This window comes from Neopsephotus bourkii, unplaced genomic scaffold, assembly GCF_033783945.1.
Source record: "Neopsephotus bourkii isolate Nb327-2 ecotype Australia unplaced genomic scaffold, CSIRO-AGI_Nbou_v1 NB_1600, whole genome shotgun sequence".
In the NCBI taxonomy this organism is placed as follows: Eukaryota; Metazoa; Chordata; class Aves; order Psittaciformes; family Psittacidae; genus Neopsephotus; species Neopsephotus bourkii.
Window position 1 is genome coordinate 1,942,635 of NW_026902076.1, and position 22,310 is coordinate 1,964,944.

Consider the following 22,310-nt stretch of genomic DNA (forward strand, 5'->3'; position numbering starts at 1 on the left):
TAAGGATCAAACAAAAGTCTTCTGAAGCAAGTTTACTAAGATTTGAGATACACAGGCCATGACATACTAACACTGCAGCTGAGTGTTCAATGTCTCCTGCAGACTTTGCCTTCCAGTGTCATTTGCATTATTGCTAACTTAAAAGGAAATAACAAGTATGCGTTCTGAGGGCAAAGGAAGACCGTACTCTGAATCCGCTCATGGGGTCAGACTTCTGCATGTTGGTGATCTGCTCTCTGGGGTAGGCATTGGTGGCCGAAATTCAGTTTCAAGAGAAAAACATTTTAGACAAATAACAAATATTGTTGTTTTTTTTTCCTGGGTGGTTCAAGAATTGCTTTGATTTCTTCATGTCTGTTTGTGGGGCAGTTTGTTTTCTTTCTGCTGTTACTCATCTTTCAGTGTGTGCATGTGTGTGCTAAATGCATATTTTCAGCTTAAAATTCCAGGTTTCCTGATGGGATGGTGCATCCCAAGCTGCCAGAAGCTCTGCTTGGCCCATCTGAGATGCCAACAGTCTCTAATCATACTGCAAAAGAGGAAAGAAACATTCAGGTTTTGTACTTATAACCAGAAAAAGGTTTGAATCAGCACCAAGAGCTGATATTCCTGGATAACATGTTAGTGCTTACTAGGATATTCACACTCCTGCTGCTGCTGCTGCTGCATTTTAATCATAAAATACCTTACTATTTAACTTAATAATGAGTTTCCCAGTGTCTGTACCCGAAGCTTCCTACTTATCTCAAAATCTCTGGTATGGAGGGGAATTTCTTCTGGTCACACTTTAACAACTCTGCTATTCATATTGAACACACTTAGTCTTTAACAACTTTGCTATTCATATTGAACAAAGTTAAATAAGAGCCTCCATGTTATAGCCAAAAGATACAGAAAATTAAATACTAGAATCAGTGGAGACAGAGTGTAAGTTTTCATGGATGTTTGTTTATGCAGTTTCATATTGGAGTAAAGATGCAGCCTGAAATTTAGGATTCCAGTAGGGAATTTAAAAAAAAAATATATATATATATATACAATTTAATGTTTTGGTTTTGTATAGAGAGGGTAAAACTACAGAACAGGAGAAAACATCCAGCAGAACAGCATGACACTTCTGGTTGTTCTTCTGACTGTGAGACCTGGCAGACTCTACAGTGTGGAGCACGCAGGTGAGCCTGACCTAAACATACCAGGTCTGCACATTTAGAGACATGTCCTTTAAAGCCAGTATCATTCATCATGAGTAGTTTGAACCAGCTAATGAGAACAGCAGAAAAAAAGGAGTTCATTTCTAGCTAATTACCTCTCTGCCAAAGAGATTTGACTGTGGTCTTTCCCATGAAGCACTTGAGTACATTATAGTACAGAGGCAACTAGTGAGGAAATCCTGAGGAAATCCTATATCTGAGTGTACAGGGTCTCTGCTGCCTTGTTGGCTTGCACTAGAAGAGTTTTGTGTCTAAAGGGCAGTCGAACGTGTGAAAGGGAATAATAAACCCATTCTCCCAAGAAATACCTGATATTCATCAAATCCATAACTCACCACAGCCCTACAGCAAGGGACCCCTTGCTGGCAACGTCCAAAAGGCCTCATGTTGAGTAGGGAACAGAGGTTGGTGGAACAGGTACCCCCAGCCTGCTTGCATTGCACATCATTATTAGGTGCTCGCATGAAACCTGCACAAAAACCCCAGAACAGAGTCTTGATTTTCCTTCCCCAAGAAGACTAAGAACAAGTTATGACAGCAATATTCTAGCCTGCTTGCAGGCTTGCCACATCTGTACCATTAAATTTCCTTATTTTACAAAGCAGGAGGGCTTAGGGCATCCAATGGACCCAAGTGGTGTCTGTCCATTGCTAAAGCCCCTTTGGCCTTGGGCAAAAGGGACTAAAACACATTCTATTTCTGTTTTAGGTACTCCATACTTCATGTGTGCTTCCTCCTCCATTTCCTTTGGTTTTATGCAACTCTTACCTAAAGTGCCTTGGAGCATTAAGAGGAAAATAGCAAAGAAAAGGTAAAGGATCTTCATGTCTGAATTCAGTGCCACCAAGTACAACAGCTACTGAAAAAGAGAAAAGAAAAACAGAAAGAGGTCACGCATTTAACCTGCACTTGTCATTACCCAGTACAAACACTATTTATGACATATAAGCTGCTATTTGATAATAAAAAAGTCATTTGTGCAAGAGTAAATGTTCTAGAATAAATCTATTGAAACATTACTTTTTGAGGAAAGATATATATGAAAGCACGTTGCATAAGATCAAGAAAATATATTTATGTCTATAAAATTTAAAAGAATTAAATTAATAATGTGTTTCCATTAATTTTAAAGATAACCTACACCAGCTCCAGGGAAGACTCCTATATTTGAATCTCATACACCCTGTTATAACTTCTTCAAAAAGTAAGAAGTTCAACTAATTTCCTTAAAACTCCATCCAAGTCTTATAAGTGAGCTTTTCTTAGATACCTGTTACAACTTATAAGCAACCCTCCTACATGTACAAAATCATCAGAACTTCCATTTAGAGTTTTTCCCACTTTTATATGAGCAACATTACTATACTTGGCTGGGATGGAGTTAACTTCCATAGACAGAATAGTACATTGCTTCTGTCTTTTAATAACTATATTGTCTATTTTATTTAATTATAACATATTTTCTTCCATATATGTGGAGACAATGACTTAAGCCCTTCCAATTTCCCTGGGTCATAAACACTCAGAAATTTTCATTATTCAAACAATAGTAAATTTTGTAGCTTGCAAACCAATAGTAAGTCCTTAAAAAAGTCTTTACAGAAAAAGCTAAGGAGCTGTCAATCTCTTCTCTCCGTAACACCTCTATAATGTGCGGGTATGAAAACCTCAAAGTACTTTTCCACCACCATTTCTTGCTGCAGTTTCCAATTAACTTCTGAAAATAATGACGACTGCTATAACCATTCAGAATCACCATTATTGACTATAATAATCAGCCTAATGCATTACTGAAATATCATACATTATACATTTCAGTTATGAAGATTTAAATAAGATTCAAAATTATACATCTTGGAATGATCAATTCCTCTTTAAAGAAATAAAGAGTATTATCAAGAAGATATGTATTTTTCTCCTTATCAGTTGAAACTGGTGAGGAAACTACACCTTCAGCTCACCCTAGAGGACTTCAGGAAAGGGAACACAGTGACCAGTCTTACCTGGTTCCTTTTTAGGGAGAGCTTCACAGAGTGATTCTTGCCCCAAAACAGCAGTCTTCATATATTCCTGCTGATGACATAGTTGCCAAAACCAGCTGGCCAAGGACTCGGGCTTCTCACAGCAATTCCCAGCAGCTGAAATGTGAATTCCCAGCAGCCGATGAGGAATGCTGACAGCCCATGAACTCCCTCCCCTTTCTCTGGTGCATGAGTTTGCTCTTCCAAAAAGCACCTTGCACCATTTCAGTTTGCGTACAACACATTGATCCATCAGGGGCTGTGGAAAAAGCAGCTTAGGACATGTACTGAGAGCTCCTGGTTTGGATCCAGTGAGAACCTGTTCCATGGGGCTGTCCCATGGCCAGTGCCTGGTGTAGACTGCAGAAAGGTCCTCTCTGAAGCCCAGAGACACTTACTAAGGCTATATTAAGAAAGCTCAGGTTTTGCACCATTTAATTTCTTTAATTAACTAATTTCATTAATTAGTTACTCCAGACAGCCAACCAAAGGGCATCTGCTGCCCAGCTCATCTGCCTCTCAGACGAAGGTAATGAAGAGCTAATACTGAAATTGTTCTCCAACAGCCTTCTTCAGTCAAGGCTGCAGAAATTATTCTGACAGCAGGGTTCTATTTCTAAGTAAGAATTTCTTCTTAATTATACAGATTTCTTCTCATTCTGAGAGCTGATGTTATGAATTACTATGAATTATGTTTTCTGGCAGGCCAGCTTTAAAGCCTTCAGTGTTTTGCAGCCTGCTGCAGACTCATGCAATGGACAAGAAGCAAGTCTTTGCTCTGAAAATGATATTGAACCTAACAGGTAATAGAGGTAGGCCCAGGGAGGAGGAATGTGGGATTTATGTTGCCTCAGCAGCTGGAGACAGCCAACCATGAGCGTCTGCGGAAGCGAGACATATTTTCTTCTTTTAGAAATCATCAGTCTCTGTGTCACAGGTGCCCAAAATCCTGTTTAGTTAAGCCCAAGTGATATGTTAGGAAAACTATAAATAGGTGCTTTAACTGCCCAGAAAGAGATAGCTATTTTAAAACCCATTCCTGTATAATTTAATTGATGGAACATGTATATGTGCTTTATAGCAGGCAGAAGCCTTTGTCACTATTGTTAGGGGTTTTGTGTTTTTTTTTTCCCTTAAAAAATAATTACTTAATCAAATTATGAAATGCAAAGAAGCAGAAATAAGCTCTGTGAGTACTAAATCCATAAATGTGTTCCTAGAGGCACAGAGCTCTGACCTGAGCTTTTGGGGTCTGACAATCTGTCACCTCCTGAAGAGGAGCTCAAAATAGAATAAAAGGACTCCTTCCTCCTGTTTTCCACTTTGTGCCTGTGCTTCCTGCCCAAAGTGGTGCAAACCAGATCAACAGTCAAATATGAATCAAGACCACAATAAGATCTTCATCTCTTTAGTTATGTCTGGTTTATACTTGATGGTAAGCGTTCCATTTCTTCAACATAGTAATTAAATTATCTGTTATTTTAATTACACTATGTTATTATTAACTCTAACTAGTATATTGGCCACTCAAGCTTACAGAAGTGACACATTTCTCTAACCTTTTTCTTGTCAGTTAAACTTGTGTAATAAAAGAATGAATATTTTATATCAATTAATATTGTATACTGAAAGCATTATGACAGCTGAATGTCTTAGTTTCTTTTCTCTGCTGTACTGCAGAGGATACTGTGTGGAGCCCTAAAAATCATGTTCCTCTTTTATACAGAGAATATATGCAAGCACAGATAGATATGCATACATCTATTTGTATGCCTGTGTATATGTATGTAGATATTCATAATGTATAAATATTCTAAGAGAAATAAAGACTCAATTTTCTGAGCTGCTTATATCTTAGCTGAAGGACATAATAATGGAAGATAACAATTTGGATATTCTAGTCTGAGATTTACCCAGGAATAGTCAGGATATTAATGTAAGTTGCACATATTCTCTAATGATGGCATTTCTTACTCTCCCATTTCTCTACAGTCCCCCTAGCAAATCCACACTAATGTTTACATATATATAACATTTCTATATAAAATGTTAACATGAAAATGTGGAAGGACTTTTCTAACTGCCAGCTGGCTTTTTGTCACCTAGCATGACACAGACTCCTGTCATCTGAATATCCAGCTCTCAGTTCCTTTGCTCATACACAGACAAGTGCTGCCTAAGGTGCTCCTGTGTCCCACCACACATCCCTATGTTCCACGTGCTGGCTGTTCCAACAAGGCTTGGTTTCCTCTCTCCTGGCCCTTGTCCATCAGCCCCAACTGGGCATCTCAAACAGTCCAGAGCACTGCAAATTGTTCCGGATGCTGGTGTGGAGGCAACTGGATTAAACCCTGTGTGTCTATGTATTGCCTCCATCATGCCACAGGTTACCTCTGATGATGGGATGTCCTCAGCCAACTTGAGAGTCCGTAAGGATCCTTCACTTTCTCCCTGCCATACCTTTCCTCCAGTGTCCTCTGTGCAAAGGACAGGAAGGGATGATAGACCTTTGGTAAAATTGCCCAATGCTTGTCCTCACATAGGTCTGCAATTTGCATGAGATCCAGCCAGGGAACAGGCCTGCTGTCCATTCAGTGGCCTTGGCCAGCCCCATGGAAACCTGCCCAGATCTGACTTGGCCAAAACCTGCCTGGAAATCACAGCTGCTGCTGGGTCCTTTATGCAGAGTGAGCTGCCCCTCTTCCCTCTGGGCAGTGTGGCTGGGATGCATTTCTCCCAGCCCAGGGACCACCAAGCTCTCAGAGGAGACACAAGAGTGCTTGACATTTGCTTCCGAAGCCCTTGAAATATGAGGGCTAATGTGCTGCTCAGGGAATCAGAGAGCAGAAATTCAGCTTTACATCTACAGAACAGAAGCAATATTTATGTGTGCATCACCAACTGTATTGCAAAGGCAGGCTTTAATACCACATGGAGAGATACATCCAGAGGAGATGGGGTAGCACAGGAGAGTGGGAAGGTCCCAGAGGAAGAGAGACCAGGCAACTTGGCAGGATGGGGATAAGGACAGTGAGAAAGAAAGCATCTTTCTTGCTGTTGCAGGAAAGGGTTGTGAGGGGTTTATAATGAACAGGAAACCACATAAAGTTCCCAAACTCAGTGTACCTCATATAGAAAGATTAGAACAATTCCTTTCCATTTACTATAAAAGAAGAGCAATGAAAACAGCTTGGCCTTTGGTGTTTACCTTTAGGACATGTACAGTTTGGTGAGATTACTCCTGCCATTTGTCTCCAGAAAATATGATTCAGTTTATAGAGATTCTTTGGTTTCTAGAAACTTTAGGCTACGTGGCCTGTACCAAGGAGCTTTGAGCACGCTGCGTGTCTGCCAGTCACAATGTGGTCCTTACACCAAGAGGCTGTACTCTGCACTGGTGCCCTGACACTTCAATTTAGCTGTCAAGTCAAAACCAAAGTGAATGGCAGATTTTTTCATACAGATGTTAATCTCATCATTTCTCCCTGGTTACTTAAGGTAACAATTTAATCATTAATTTTGGGCTGGATTGAAGGTTTTTTTGTGCACTGTTTGAAGTTTATGATTTTTATCCATTTGTTATTGATTCAGACGATCTATCCTTGGTTCAAAACTTTATCTGTTAATTATAACAGTACATGCCTTGTGAATTCATTTGCAACTATAGAACAGGATCAAAATACTCGTTATCACAGTATCACAGTATCACAGTATGTTAGAGATTGGAAGGGACCTCAAAAGATCATCTAGTCCAATCCCCCTGCCGGAGCAGGAACACCTAGATAAGGTTACACAGGAACGTGTCCGGGTGGGTTTTGAATGTCTCCAGAGAAGGAGACTCCACAACCTCCCTGGGCAGCCTGTTCCAGTGTTCTGTCACCCTCACTGAGAAGAAGTTTCTTCTCAAGTTTAAGTGGAACCTCTTGTATTCCAGTTTGTACCCATTACCCCTTGTCCTATCATTGTTTGCCACTGAGAAGAGCCTGGCTCCATCCTCGTGACACTCCCCCTTTATATATATATATATACACTATCCTCTTTTTGGTGGATATACTCTTTAGCAGTGGAACTGCAGCTAACAGCTTTTGCAGCTGACCTAGAGAACTCTGAGTTTCTGTACTATACACAGTGCCATCAAAGCATTTTGACCTCCTGTGCATCGATCATGTCTTACAGATAGAATTTGGTTTAGAGCACATAAAGGAGGGTAAGGGATGATGCTACAGTATAACTGAGGAGGAGTCTGTGGCTAGCCAGGCCACAAACCATCACTGTTGTTCAGCCAAGCTCCTCTTCAAAGCACACTTAAACATCTGCTCTTTGGTAAACTTCTTGGGATCAGCTCATTGTTGTTCCCGATGTTCTAGCTATGTCTTCATACAGTGGCTTCCAGATGCCTGGAGCCTTCATTGGCATGAAAAAAACGTCCTCTGGAGGTGAGGGATGGAACAGCAGACAGGCATTCTGTGAAGGAACATTTTAAATAGGGGAGACTGCTGAAAGGCCTCCCTAAGATCTCCTGCTTTTTTTGTTGGGTTTTTTTCATCAGTAAACTATTAGCAGCAGAGTTTGAGATTCCCCCTTTTCCTCCTAATTGCCTCATCTGCTATGCTAGATACAGACTCCTAAGACAGAGGTAAGATCCTCCTTCCTTTCTGGGAAGCGATCTTGGCAGAGTGACCATTCATCTTGATCTGAAAAAGGTGAAAGCCATTTCTCCTTCCCACACTCTGCAGCTTCCCTGTGAAGAAGCTTCCCTTATAGTTCATCCAACAGCATCAAACAGAGCAGCACTTCAGGATCCATCTGTCAGTTCTCGTGCCAGGGCTCTATGCACTATATCATTACATAAAATGCTGGTCCCATCATACTGTTTCTCCTCCTCCAAAGAGAACTGTGTGATCTGCACCTGAAATGAGTGGGGGAGTGTGACATCATTGGTGAAGTCCAGCTAGAAGAAGCTGGAATGAAGTCTTGCCATGGAGATAGAGAGAAATGTAGCTGGAACATCTTCTGGACTTTGATGAAACAAGAAAATAAAATAAACATGTTATTTAAGCAAAAGGAAACTCTCCATGAATACTCCCTTCCCCTCTGCACTGAAAATAGCAAGAAAGTAGATGTGGTTTGTGCAGAGAGGATTACTTACCTAATGTCAAGATCCAAATGATTGCGAGGTGCTGCCCAGGTTAACTGGACGGGATCGTATGCGCTACTCTATCCATGTACCCTAGGTGAAGGAACATGTAGCTGGTGCTACTGTGATTCTGGTGTCAGGTCTACCAGCAAAAACAGATTGTGAAGGGCAGAACACTGCTATGTCCCTCTTGATGTTCAAAACTGGCTGATTGTCCCTGTTCATAAAAGCAGGAGCTGTAGGTGAGGATGGAGATGTTATCTACCCTGAAAGCCATAAACCAAAACCTTGATAAGGCCTGCCTTTACTACACTGAGCTTTAGACAGTCAAAGGTGCTCCATCCCTCCTCTGCTTCTCCCTTCCCCATGTCCAGGCAGAGGTATTTTGATGGTAATGATTAAAGTTACCATGTATAATTAATGGTGTCAAGAATGCCCCGTGTTAAAGCCAGGTCCTTGACATTACTTACACAGAGCCCTGCACAGGGTAAAAGTTAACAAAGCATCTTTGTTTCCTGGAGGAATCAGGTTGAGTAACAGCAGCAGTTGGCAGGCAAACTAACCACAAACTCTTGGCGAGCTGTGAAGTAACTGCAGCTTTTGCAATTTTATTCCCTCTGCTTTCTGCTTTATGGCCAGAACTTCATGAAGACACCAGATATTTAAACATCACTTTTTTTCTGCTGAAAAAAACCTGTTCACTGATAAAAATACACAGAAAATAAAAAGTTATCCCAATTATCAGGGTATGCATTTGAGAGAAATCGTTTGTAGGCATGTTTTCACCTGCATCTCTACCTATGTGTGTCTGTGCATGTATGCACACATGAACACTTCCGTATACTTAAGAAATTAATATCAAAGCATTGAAACAATCACATCACTAGTAATTAAACTGAGGAACCAGAAAGGAATTTAAGTATTTCAGTTTAGTTTTGATAGTAAATGATCTGTAAGTGTGGTGTCATTTGCAGAGATCTTGGTCAATTAGTCATTCAGAATAGCAAACATATCACAATCTATTACGATGTATTTCAGGTGTCATATTAAAGTATTGCATGAACGATGTTTTTTGACTGGAGTGAGGTGTAAAGTAAAACATGATTTGAAAAAGTATTTAGTATTAGTGTCATTGGATAGTTACTGTGTATGTCAGCAGGTAACTTGGTGTAATGGAAGATTAGTAAGTAGGAAAGGATCACTAGACCTTAGAGATTGTGCTGAGGCTCCTCAAATTTTCATTGCATCAATTTATTGATTCAGTTTGACTTGGGTTTTGTTATTGAATGAACCACAAAACAATCTGAGTTGGAATGGCTGTTTGGAGACCACCTGGTCCATCCATCCCTCCAGACAGAGCCAGTTTCAATGATAGGCTAGGTTGCTTAGAGTTTGAATATCTCTATGAGGATCAAGACTCCATAAATTGTTCAGGCTCCTATTCCAGTTTCTGACAACCCTCATTGTGAGAGGGCTTTTTTTCCTCATGCCTAATTGGAATTTCTCTCATTGTGATCTGTGTCTATTACCTCATCCTTCCACTATGTACCTCTGAGAAGAGTGTGGATTAGGTAGTTGTGAACGTTACCTTTAACCATGCTCAAGCTGGACAAAGACAGGTCCTTCAGCCTCTCCTCAGGTGGCTAATCCTACAGTCCAAACCCTCTAGGTTTCCAAAAGAAATGATATGTACACACTACAGGACCTCAAGGTGGTATAGCCCACACGTTGGTTCATGCCACAGTAGGTACTGGAGTGCCTTCACACTACCTTCAGAGTACATTCAAAGCAAAAATACTGGTCCTCTTTCCTGCTAAGGAATCTAGTTTGCACACACAAAAACGCCTCTGCAAACTGAACCAGCATGAAGCCACAAGGGACCATCACAGGGTTGCTTCAAAACTACACTAATGCAATTGAAGACTTCACTGTGGATATCACTTTGGAAATGTCATTATTCACCTATAGACAAAAAGGCAAGGCAAATGGTAGGAATTGAGAGGGGGAAAGGGAGCTGAAACTAAAAGAATAATTATGATTAGGCACTGTATAAATCCAAGATGCATTTTGGAGATTACATGTAATTCTAGCCAGCACATTCCCCAAAGGACATAATAGAACTGAAAGAAATAAGATAAATGTACAACAGGAATGATCCACGAAATAGCTGAATCCATTAGAAGACTTGTCTGCGAGATGTGCCTGACAGGATCCCGCTTTTCATTGTGGGAAAATAGACAATCAAGAGAGACTGCAAGAGAAGACCACAGTGTCAGTAGTGATGTAGAGAGACGAAAATGAAATATTTATTTGCTACTTCCCAGGACAGAAAAAGCAGAGATGCTCAGCTGGCCACTAAACCAATGGATGTTTGTTTTAGTTTCATACAACCATTATTCATCTATCCAGGAAATAAACTGGCTGGGAGTGCTGAGAAGCATGCAGATGATTTGTACTGCAATGTCTTATGTTGCTCCCAAGAAGGAGCAGTTCAACGTACATCCCAAGATGTTTGACACATACCAAGGTGGCTTAACGTATCTTACACAAACCGGAGTGTCACAAGAGGTATTGCATGAATAACCTGGGATTTTGAAGAAGTTTCAATAGGTTCGGACAGAAACCCTGCCTTTTCACTGGGAAATGGAAATCAGCTTGATTCTGGTTGGATTAAAAGTCACAAAAAAGTGGGTAATTTTTTGATTGGTTTGATGTGCACTTGCTGAAAAGAGAAAGCAGCTGTCACTTCCCTTAGGAAACACGTTATAAAAGAAGGGCTCATGCCCACAGCCAAATTCCTCTGGAGGGAAGGGACCAAGAGCAGGTCTTCACTGGCTTCTGGGCTCACCCGATACCTGGTAACTTCTCACTTCTTTTCAGTCTTTCTTTCAATGTCTGCTGTTGTCATTTCTTAAAAAACAACCAAAAAAAAAAACAACCCACAACAAAACCCAAAACCCAAAAGAAAAACCAATATCCCACGAAACCCCAAACCTCTGCATTATCAACCTAAATCTGTAGGTTACTAAAAAAGTTAATCTAAGTTTTCTAGAAATTGCTCAGGTTGAATAAGTAATTCAAATATGTGCTAATACTTAAAATATTTTGATAAGAATACTCTATTTTAAAACTCCTAGGAAAAAATCTGGCTGGGTCAGGTTGCTGTAGGGAGGTCTGTCCAGTGTATATTCCTTATGTCTCTATGTTAAGAACTTCATTTCTTTTTCAGAATTGTTGACTTTGCCTGCTTCTTTGTCCTGATATTTTCAAATATATAGAAATTTTTATAAACTTTTAATACTAATTTCAAAGCTGTTTTGGGCCACCCTCTACCATTCCACTTTCAGAAATATGACATTTCAGCACAACATTGTTTCCTTTCCTTGCTTAAGAGAACATAATTTGTGACAGAGCAGAAGATTGTCTATTGCTAAGATACATGACTTGACTTCTTTATCCGTAAGCCCAATTTTTGACTGTCCTATCCCATTTTGCAGGTATCAGTTCAATTATTAACTTTCTGTTTCATGTTGCTTTTCAAATTTCGTTTGTCAAATGGGAACCAATTTGGTTGTACATTCCCATTCTAGAACTGCTGCCTATAGACTAAGACTGAAGATTCTGAGCGAGTTGACTTTAGTTGCTATTTCTTGTTAACTTTTAATATTGCTTTTGTTTTTTTTCCTAAAGTTTGCAAATGGGACTGTATAAATACCTCTTTTTGGTTAGTGTTGCATATTATAAACAACGCTCGGATAAAAAAAAACCCCTAAATTTAAATAATGACTGCATTTGGGCTAGGACTATTTACAGAGTGTGAAAGAAATCTCAGCAATCAATTATAATGATTTAATGATCACCTATGCCTAGAGTATGTTGCCCCTTATATATTTACTTTTTCCCAGAAATGCTCACACAGCAGTTATGATATCATATGGGTCTTGCTGGTAATTTTTCAAATAGGTAATATAAATGCCATCTTGATTAATACAGTATTTATACACTTCAGAAGACTGTGGATCCAGGGGGACTGCCTGTCATATGTCTTTCTTGCTCCTTCTCCCTGCAGTGACACAGCAAATCTGCAGTCATGAAGATCCTTTACCTGCTCTTTTCTCTCCTGTTCTTGGCACTTCAAGTTTCTCCAGGTAAGATGAAAAAGAGATGCTAGAAAGGGATTTTTGTGCACCTGAAGTAAACTCCCCAGCACATTTGAACCACTACTTGTTAAAATTGCTCAAAACTGAGCAGGAGTTATCACATAGCTCAGTGCCTGTGTTCTCTGATAAAATCTCTTTCAAAGGTGGAGAAATTATGACTTCTGAATGAAATGGTTTTTTTCACTTCTGCTATCTCCCTAAAAAGATCATGTTAAATAGCCCAGTGAAAGATGCCTGACACGGTGTCTGTGACGGCCATGATCTTTGGATAATAGCACACTCAGCAGTGTGTATGCAGATGAAAACAAAGCCTGGCCAAGTATTCTGGGATACAAGCTGGTACTAAAGCCTCTTGAACCATGACCCTTTCCTATAAGGTAAAGAAAGGATGATGAGTCTGTACCATTCTCCACCTGGACTTAAGGGCCACACATTTAGATGCGTTGTGACCTTATGATCCCACCTCCACAAGGTGTAGATCTGCTTTGTAAACTCACCTCTTTACTCACTTTGTAAACACAGCCTTTCAACATGGCCAAATCCAGGCAACAGTCTTTAGGCAAGCTGGTGGTGAAGGCAGCTCAATGAATGGGAAACCCTCTGGCATTATGACTACGTTTCCCTGCCCTGCAGGATGAGAGGAAAGGAAAACTTTTGTTATTGTTGCAGGTTTGTCTTCACCACGGCGGGACATGTTTCTCTGTAGAAAAGGGTCCTGTTACTTTGGAAAATGCCCCATCCATCTGGTTAAAGTTGGAAGGTGCTTTGGGTTCCGTTCCTGCTGCAAATCGTGAGTTTGACATTCACCAAGACTTATCTGCAGGATGAGCAGACAAATCTATTTTACCTGTGTCCTTAACTGCAAGGTGCTAAGGAACATTCAAATTGCTCAGTGAGGAAAAACACCTAACGTGCTGTGAGGACAGTCAGGCCTTGAAGTAGGCTGAGATGCATGGTTCTCTTTCTCCCAAGAAGTGCACCATGATCTGCCCCAGCGAGAGTGATAAAGTACAGCTGGAGATGTCAGCCTTGTGCTGTCACATATCCGTGTAACCCTTTTCAGCTCCTGTGCCAGAGGAAAATACCAGGGTTTGGTATTTGCAGAACTGGATTGCTGTGCTCTATGGCAACAGAGTGTAATTCAGTCACAGTGCAGGCTGAACACAGGTATCTGAGTGTTATCAAATGTGTGCAAAATGTGCAACAGTGTGGTAAAAAGAAAATATCACATGAAATGTAGCATTCTATTTTCACTCAGGAATGAATGCATTCACCCCAGTACAAAGGGATACCAATTTAATTCCCTGCTTTTCCTGAAATGATAGGAAAACCCTCTCCTTATTCAGAGGGATGAGTGCACAGGACTGCCCCAGCACGGCTACACACGACATTATGTATTTTGGAAAGTACTTATACCCAACAGGAAAATATGCATGGACTGAGAGTAAGTAAGGAGGGAATACAAGCAGAAAGAGAACCTAATTTTATTTATGTTTTTTTGTGCAGGCCATGGGATGTATAAAAACTTCATGGACCACCCGTTCAAGAGTGATGAGAATTCCTTCTAAACCTAGGCATTTACTTTGAGTCCCTTACTGCCAAAACCACTGAATCCTGCTACAAAGCCTCATGCACCTTTCATTTTTAATGAAAAAAAAGCTTTATGATGTAAAGTAAATCCAAATGTATTCTTCACTGCTTTCTCTCCTGTTTTGAATAAATTGTTGTTGCTTAGCATTCACATCACTGAAACATGGTTTTTTGTTGCACGAGCTGAGGGCGAATATCCTACCTGGGTTTTGACATACAGACGACAGAGGGCAACAATTTACAGTGCCATCTGCTCCTTAACTCGAGGTTTTCTGAGATGTACAATGTCCAGGGCTAGACAGACACGGACTGAAGGCCTTACCCTCCAGTACCAAGAGATAGGATGGGTGGAAGAACTCAGCTTCCTTCTGTGAGAATGTGTTCAGGTGCCAAAATCCTTTTTTTCTTGCTATGCAGAAAACTTTTCCTGGGGCAAGAGAAATAGGAATAGCTAAAAACCCAGACATCCACCATCCGTTAAAACATCAGCATCTGAGACTTAACATTCTGGCTTCTGGAAGATGCCTGTGAGCATCCCAGGAAAGATGTAGTGCTATTATCTTTCCTTTAAAATAATGCAAGAATTTATGCCAGTTCTTTTCCCTCCAGAAGCTGTTCATCCTGTAATTCCACAGCAATAGATGTCAGCTTTGCTTTTTAAACCCTCACCTGCCACTCTAAGAGGAAGCATAAAAGATAATAGATGGAGAACAGCTTATATTGGTGTTGTGGTTTAAGGCCAGTTAGCAACTAAGTACCACAAAGCCATTTCTTTACCTTCCCCCCTCCAATGGGATGGGGAAGAGAATGGAAATGTAAAAAAACTAAAGGTAAAGCACGTGGGTTTCAGACAAGAATAGTTTAATAATTGAAATAAGGTAAAGCATAATAACAGTAATCATCATCATCATAGAATCATAGAATCATAGAACAGTTTGGATAGGAAGGGACCTTAAAGATCATTTAGTTGCAACGTTTCACTAGACACCCTCCCTCTAGACCAGGCTGCTGCATGCCCCGACCAACCTGGCCTTGAACGCTGCCAAGGATGGGGCAGCCACAGCTTCTCTGGGCACCCTGTGCCAGCGCCTCACCACCCTCACAGTAAATATATAATTAAAGGAAATAAAAGAGAGAGAGAGGAGTAAACCAAGCAGAGCAATAAAACAAAATAGAAAACCCCAAGTGATGCACAATACAACTGCTCACCACCTGATGACTGATACCCAGCCCAACCCCTGCCATTCAGCAGTGAATGGCAACTCCTGAGCAATTCCCCCCTGTTTCTATTCTGATCCTGACATTCTGTGGCACGGAATACCCCCTGGCTGTGCTCCCTCCCAGATTCTTTTACCCCTCCTCTCTTGCAGACCATGAGAGACTGAAAAGTCTTTGTTCAGGGTAAGTGCTACTGAGCAACAACTGAAACATCAGTGTGTTATCAGCATTGTTCTCAGACTAAAGCCAAAACACACACCAGAACGAAAATTAACCCTGTCCCAGCTGACACCACAACAACTGGTCTCTCTTCATTAGGTCCCTTCACCATCCGGCACAGTCCCTTCAGTTCTCCATTGAGATCCACACATTTATGAAATGATGTTCAAGAGGGGATTTTGTTTGCCTGCCAAAATGGCAGCATAGGGCATGAATAGTCATACATCCTATGACTATTCCTTTGCATATCTTAGCAGGGAACAAACTTATCCTCATGTGTCCCAACCAGCTTCTAATCCTCTGTGGCATGATTAAGGCCAGTTAGCAACTAAGTACCACAAAGCCATTGCATGACTTGCAAGAAGTCTTGACTCTTCCACAACAGCACATGGGGACCAGGCAGATTATCACACAGTGCTAGAAGCTGCACTACTGACAACACTCAAGCAACAGAAGCCATCTTCACCAGTCCGTTGGTTCTCCTGACTCTATTGACTATGATGGGAATCTAGCCACCACTGCAAATTAAGTTAGAGGAATTGGCACCCCCCCCAAATGTGTTGCATGCTGTATATACGGTAGAAGATATGGTATATACATATATATGTATGTACTTCAAAGGTCACATAATATCTGGTACTGAAATATTCTGTCTCAACCCCTCTCTTACCTCCTACAGTTCTGCCTGATCTTGTGCAAATGATCTCCTTGAGTGGCACTGCTGGCAACGTAACCTTTTACGGTTATGTTGGGAATGAAGTGACATTGTGGAAGTAAAGGACAGGAAACATCGTTATTTCTTAACATACAGGAGTCAGGGGGTAGCTGGCCACCAACTGCTGGGGTTTCTCTTCAGTTCAAGTAGAGAATTTCTTGTTGATGCTTTTCAAGCCTTGACTTTTACCTTGATAAAGTATACAGGACGTTGCTTGCTATGAATAGCCAAATGTCACCCATGTCCTGGTCCTTGTTCCTGACAGCCACAGGCACCAGAAGCACCAGATGCTTATGGAGGTCTGTGCTGTTCAATGTCCCTTGGGTGGGCAGCACTTATCCTGGAGACTCCGGGCTCCTCCTCACCTTGCTCTAGCACACCGTAACCACACCTGTTGTGTGCCCTGATGGGACCTATGCTGCTTCATGCCCCATCACATCACACAGCAGGGAGGGACCTCCCTTGCTCTCATCAGTGCTCGGGCTTTCGGAGGTTTAGCTGGTTTTGATGTCAGGATTCACATGGAGCTGCTAAATGGCCTTGAGTAATAGCACTGCATGAGAAAGAGCTTTGATAAGCAGGACTCTCCCAAAGATCACTTGAGAGCTGCTTTTATGCTCAGTTTCCTTTCCCTGCCCTTGCTTGAGCTATTTGCCAGCTTTGATTCTGGCTGTACACCTTGTTGACCTGCCTTCCTGGTTTAAACCTGGAGCTGCCTCATTGCTGTGAAGCCAGATTTACCTGTAGAACAGCCTGGTCTTTCTCCTACCTGGCAAGTACTGTGGTCACATGCAGACCTGTGCACATACAAACATACATGTTCACCTGCAGCTATAGCATAGCTCTGTATGTTGGCCTGTAGAAGGGATGAGGTTAATGCCTGATAGCAAAGAGCAGCAGGGCTGGTCTTGTATGGGCTCCAGGTGGGGAAAGGAGGAAGCATCCTGTTTCTTCCCTGGATATTGGGAAACTTTAAGATACAGGTTACCCTTAGGAAGCTTGCAGATGGCACCAAACTGGGACAAATGGGTGATGCACCAGGGAGCTGTGTTGCTATCTAGAGGGACTTCAACAGGGCTGACAGAAACCTCATGAAGCCCAACGTGGAGAAATGAGATGTCCCGTACCTAGGGAGGAACAACCCCATGCAGCCATACATGCTGGGGTCACCCAGCTTAAAAGAAGCTTTGTAGGGAAGGACCTGGGTGTGCTGGTGGGCATCAGGCTAAACATGAGCCAGGAATAGGCCCTTGCAGCAAAGTGGGCTATCCTGAAGGTATCCTGGGCTGAATTCGATCAAGCATTGCCAAGAACCTGATCTTTCCCCCCTACCCAGCACTCACAAGCCACAGCTGGAGTACTGTGTGTCCAGTTCTGAGCTCCTCATCCAAACCAGACATAGACATACTGGAGAGAGTCCAGCAAAGGCCACCGGGATGATGAAGGGACTGGAGCATCTCTTCTATGAGGAGAGGCTGACACAGCTGGGCCTATTCAGCCTGGAGAATAGAAGGCTCAGGGAGGAATTTATTAACATGTTTAAATACCTGAAGGAAGCGTACAAAGAGAAGGGATCCAGGCTCTCTCCAGTGATGCCTGGTGCCAGGACCAGAGGCCATGGGCACACACTGAAACACAGCAAGTTCCTCTGAACATTGGGAACCACGTTTTTACTGTGTGACCAAGCACTTGGCAGAATTTGCCCAAAGAGGTGATGGAGTCTCCATCCTTGGAGATATTCAGCAGCCATCTGGATGTGGTCCTGGGCAGCTGGCTCTGGGTGTCACTGCTTGAGCAGGGGGGGTTGGAGCAGGTGACCTCCAGAGGTCCCTTCCAAACTCAACCATGCTGTGATGCTGAGAAACGACGTCTTTATTGAAGCTAGGGAAAAGCAGCCTTTGCCTGAACAGCACCAAGCCCATGGCAGGATATGTCCAGCTCAATCAGGAGCTGCGCTTCCACTCCTGCTGTCACTCCTGCTGTTGGGGTAGCAAAGGCAGGAAGGGAATATGACATCAGGAGATAGTTCCAGGAGCCAGAAGCAAGGGGGCTGTTCTGCTTGGGAAGTCCAGGGATTCACCACTATTTCCTGCATAAACAAAGCACAATGTGTGGTCGGCAATATTTATTTTCCCTGTTCATTCTTTGTCTTCCTCCAGTCTCTCTGCCACTTCTATTATAAGGACCTGTAAAGAATTATTGCACAACCCTTCCTCAGGTAAGCTCCAGTCCTTATTTCAGTTGACTTGGACCTGTGCATTCCTTAGTGGTTGCAGCCTTGAACCCAAGGCTCTTCAAAAACCTCACTGAGATGGTTCTGCGCCCCTCACTATACTAAGATCACATTTCACTTTCACAGCATGAGAAAGGGAGAATGGGAAGATGCTGGCTGAATTTGGGTTTCTTCAGTCCACACCAGGCAGGTTCAAGCAGCTTTACAAAGAAATTTTAGCCCTCCTTCCCTGGCCTCTGTCTCTTAACATGAATGCAGGAGGGTGTTACCCAGCAGTGTGGATGTGAAGACAACAGCAGATCTATTTCAGCAAAGATAGCAGAGGGCAAATTCCGAATGTCTAACTTCAGAACTTACCTTTTGCAGCAAACTACCAAATTTGTACACCTTCCATAGATGTGATAAGGGTGATAGCATGTCAAAAACCTACAGAATCCCCCTTTGTGCTTACACTGCCATTCATTTCCTGGAACCAGATATGTATCTGTAGAGAGAGACAGTTGAAAGGGAAAGATAATTTGGGAGCACATTCTGTAATTCTAGAAGGGCTGGCACTCCATGAGGATTTCAACCCACTTTGCGGGTCAAGTATGAAAATGACCACAACTGCACCTTCAATAGCAAGCTAACTACCTAGAGGGATCATCAGCTGAAGCCCTGAGGCACAGATATCCCTGGCTGTTTGTGGGACAAAGGGATATTTTTCATTCTCCCACTCTCGCTACAGAAGCAGCGGTTATTCCATAAAGCCAAGCTCTTATTCCTGAATGGCTTTCTGCACACCAGCCCCTCTAGCTCTCAGAAGAAGGGGCATTGTAACAGCATCCTTTGGTATATTCCATTTAATGACTTTTAATGTTGGAGCACAGTGGTATATACCGAACTGCAGATCTCTTATCCTGAATAAAAAAAGATGGTGCTATCTGTAGCATATCCACAAAAACAACGGCCACCCCTGCAACTTCATGAATAGCCTGGCAGTAGTTCAGGAAGTTCTAGGCAAGGCAGAACCTTCTTCAGATATCTTCCTTATGCTGTCTCAAGCACAGACTGCAGATCTTATGTCTGGTGATTCATGCTGTTTTAAGTGAAAAAGCAGCTGGTGCTATTTAGAGAGCAGTCAGAAAATTTCCCTTTAGGAGTACCTTGGGCCTTACACACAGCTCACCTGTCTCTGAAACAGACCTAAATATGTTTCTAGAGAGACAGAATTGAAGGGATAGACTAGGTGTGCATTCAAGTATGCTCATCAGATAAGGGTCATGCCTAATGCCTGTGCTCTCTTGCTTCTGCATCTCCTTGCCAAAGGCCAAAGCAAAGAAGGTCTGAGTGCTTTGCAGGTGCTTGTGCCAATGTGAATGTAAAAGCAAAGGAGAACTATGGTCACAAAGTAGTGCAGCAGCTCCCCAGTTAGGAGAAAGAAGGGAGAGAAGTGTCAGTGGCCAGAGAGATCAGGAAAACATGAAATTTCAGCTTATCCAAAGGCTGAAAGAATGGAAATTCTCTGTGCTGCTGCATGTACAGTGGCCCCATTCTTTAAATTATGAAGTTCCCCAATACAATTACAGATTGTATTCACCAGAATACAATTTTGTGGTTCCGTCTTCAAACAACCACAGAGCCTTTCCAATCTCTCCTGTGCTGGGGAAACCCTGCATACAGGTTCAGCAGATTACAAGCTCCAATGAGAATTCACTTTTTCAATTTCCTTTATTTCCCCAGAAAGCACAGGTGACATTATGTGAATAGATATATACAATAGTTTGTCATTTAGGTGGTCCCAGTGTGATGGACTGAAGCAGAGACTGAATGGGTGGCCAGCCTGAGAGGCCCCACAGTTACTTGCCTTATGAGGAAAGGTCTTGGTCTTCAGGCAGCAACAAATGCATGGGGAATCACTTGCCTCCAGATGCCTTTGTGGTCAGGGAATACCACTTTGGCCAAAACACCCTGGTTTTATACCACTGCTAGTGAGTGAGACATGCTTATTCCATGGCCACATCTCCCCTTGGCCTATAAGCAAGTGACCCATGTGCATGGGGGTGATGGCTTCACCTCATCCTTCATTGTGGCAATGGGAGAGGCTGAGGTGCCTCCTGGGGTTGATGCAATCTTCACCGTTATCCTCATGCAACACATCTTGTGACATCCCGCTGCGCAGTGAGCACATGGGCTTGGTGTCTCAGCATGGACTTTGGTAGGTACAGACAGCAGAAACCAGTGGTCAAAATGCAGATAAAGTTTCCCTACCTATCTCCTCCAATCTGACAAAATAGTCTACATGGAATGTAGAAGAACATGAGGAGTATTGTAAAGCTTCTTACCTGTCAGAACTATAAGAAGGGCTTTATCTCTGCTTTATTTGAAGCTTCATCAGACGTTTTAGAAACAACATACTGATTGTTGCACACATTTATGAGCTGATGGTCAAATGCACACCTATGTCAGCAGCATCTCCAGTTCACTGGTTCCATGTAAGTCTTATCAGATCATCGGTAACAGAAAATATCTACTTATTAATTGATTTTTCTCATTTTCTTGCTCTTTTTCCTCTTTCTTTACTGTATTAAACTCATGGGGTGACTTTCCACAACACCATCAGTCTTGTTCAAGATGTCCTGGGCAAAGGGGCCCATGGGACAGTGGGACAGCTTCACGCTGCTGAGATAAGGGGTGTTCATGGTGACTCCTAAATGTTCAGTTACATGATACGTGAATGAATGTGAAGGAAACGATCCTGGAAAGCCAGTGAGAACCTGCTGTGTTGTGCACAGGATGTGAACAGAAGGGTGGGAGCTGCTGGTGGATATGGGGAGAGACCCTTGCCAATGTGGACACAGCTCTTGGAACTGTACAGATCTCCACTGACTCCTACAAGCCTCCCACAGGAACTAATATCATAGGAGACTGGGCTACGCTGAATCCAGCTGGGACCTGCAGCTCCAGGACCAGGGCAAAGGTGCATCAGCCTCATGGCTCTGGGAAGGGCTGCGTGTCTAGAGGGGAAGCAGTAGATGGTGAGGTGGTGGTGAGATGGCTGCATGGAGACCTCATAGCAGCCTTCCAGTATCTGAAGGGGGCCTACAAGGGTGCTGGAGAGGGACTCTTCATCAGGGACTGTAGTGATAGGACAAGGGGTAACAGGTTCAGACTTAAACAGGGGAAGTTCAGGTTAGACATAAGGAAGTTCTTTACTGTGAGGGTGATGAGGACCTGGCACAGGGTGCCCAGAGAAGCTGTGGCTGCCTCATCCCTGGCAGTGCTCAAGGCCAGGTTGGACGGGGCTTGGAGCAACCTGGTCTAGTGGAAGGTGCCCCTGTCCGTGGCAGGGGGTTGGAACTGGATGAGCTTTACGGTCCCTTCCAACTGAAACCAGTCTGGGATTCTATGATTCTATAAGTCAGGGATGGACTGCTGTGGGTAGTCTGCCTCCTTGGAATGGACATGATTCACTACTTGCTGACATACTCACATATGCATGGACACACAGATATATTTAACTGTAGAGGACAGAGGTCTGCACTTGATGAAAGGTTAAGGCTTTTGATGAAGAACCATGTTGCAATCCCTGCTTGTCTGAGCCCGGCAAAGAGAAGACATCTTGCTTTCTCACTGCTAGACTACACTTATGGACATTTCCAAGTTGTGGTCAATGGAACCCATTGGAGAGACCACGTGGAGGAGGAGATGGGCAGCCAGTCTGAAGGACCTACTTCCCTCCAAGGCCTTGTAAAAGTCTCCTTGGGGGTTGTCTGTGTGATCAGGCCCCTTCAAGAGGGACATGTCAGGGAGACAGGCTGTGGGCT

At 42.7% G+C, this 22,310-nt stretch overlaps 2 protein-coding genes across 2 annotated transcripts; one reads left to right on the forward strand and one right to left on the reverse strand.

Moving 5' to 3' along the window:
- Positions 1–5,739, reverse strand: LOC133222501 (gallinacin-8-like). Its single transcript, XM_061372241.1, has 4 exons — positions 5,624–5,739; positions 1,980–2,067; positions 1,547–1,680; positions 1–529 (listed from the first exon to the last, which is right to left on the reverse strand). The coding sequence occupies exons 2-4, from the start codon at positions 2,035–2,037 to the stop codon at positions 521–523; spliced, it is 201 nt and encodes a 66-aa protein (XP_061228225.1). The 5' UTR covers positions 2,038–2,067; positions 5,624–5,739; the 3' UTR covers positions 1–520.
- A 5,338-nt stretch (positions 5,740–11,077) lies between these two features.
- On the forward strand, positions 11,078–14,270 carry LOC133222489 (antimicrobial peptide THP2-like). Its single transcript, XM_061372221.1, has 4 exons — positions 11,078–11,227; positions 12,439–12,517; positions 13,199–13,319; positions 14,036–14,270. Exons 2-4 carry the CDS (start codon positions 12,460–12,462, stop codon positions 14,049–14,051), a joined length of 195 nt encoding a protein of 64 aa, XP_061228205.1. The 5' UTR covers positions 11,078–11,227; positions 12,439–12,459; the 3' UTR covers positions 14,052–14,270.
- Positions 14,271–22,310: the final 8,040 nt, after the last annotated feature.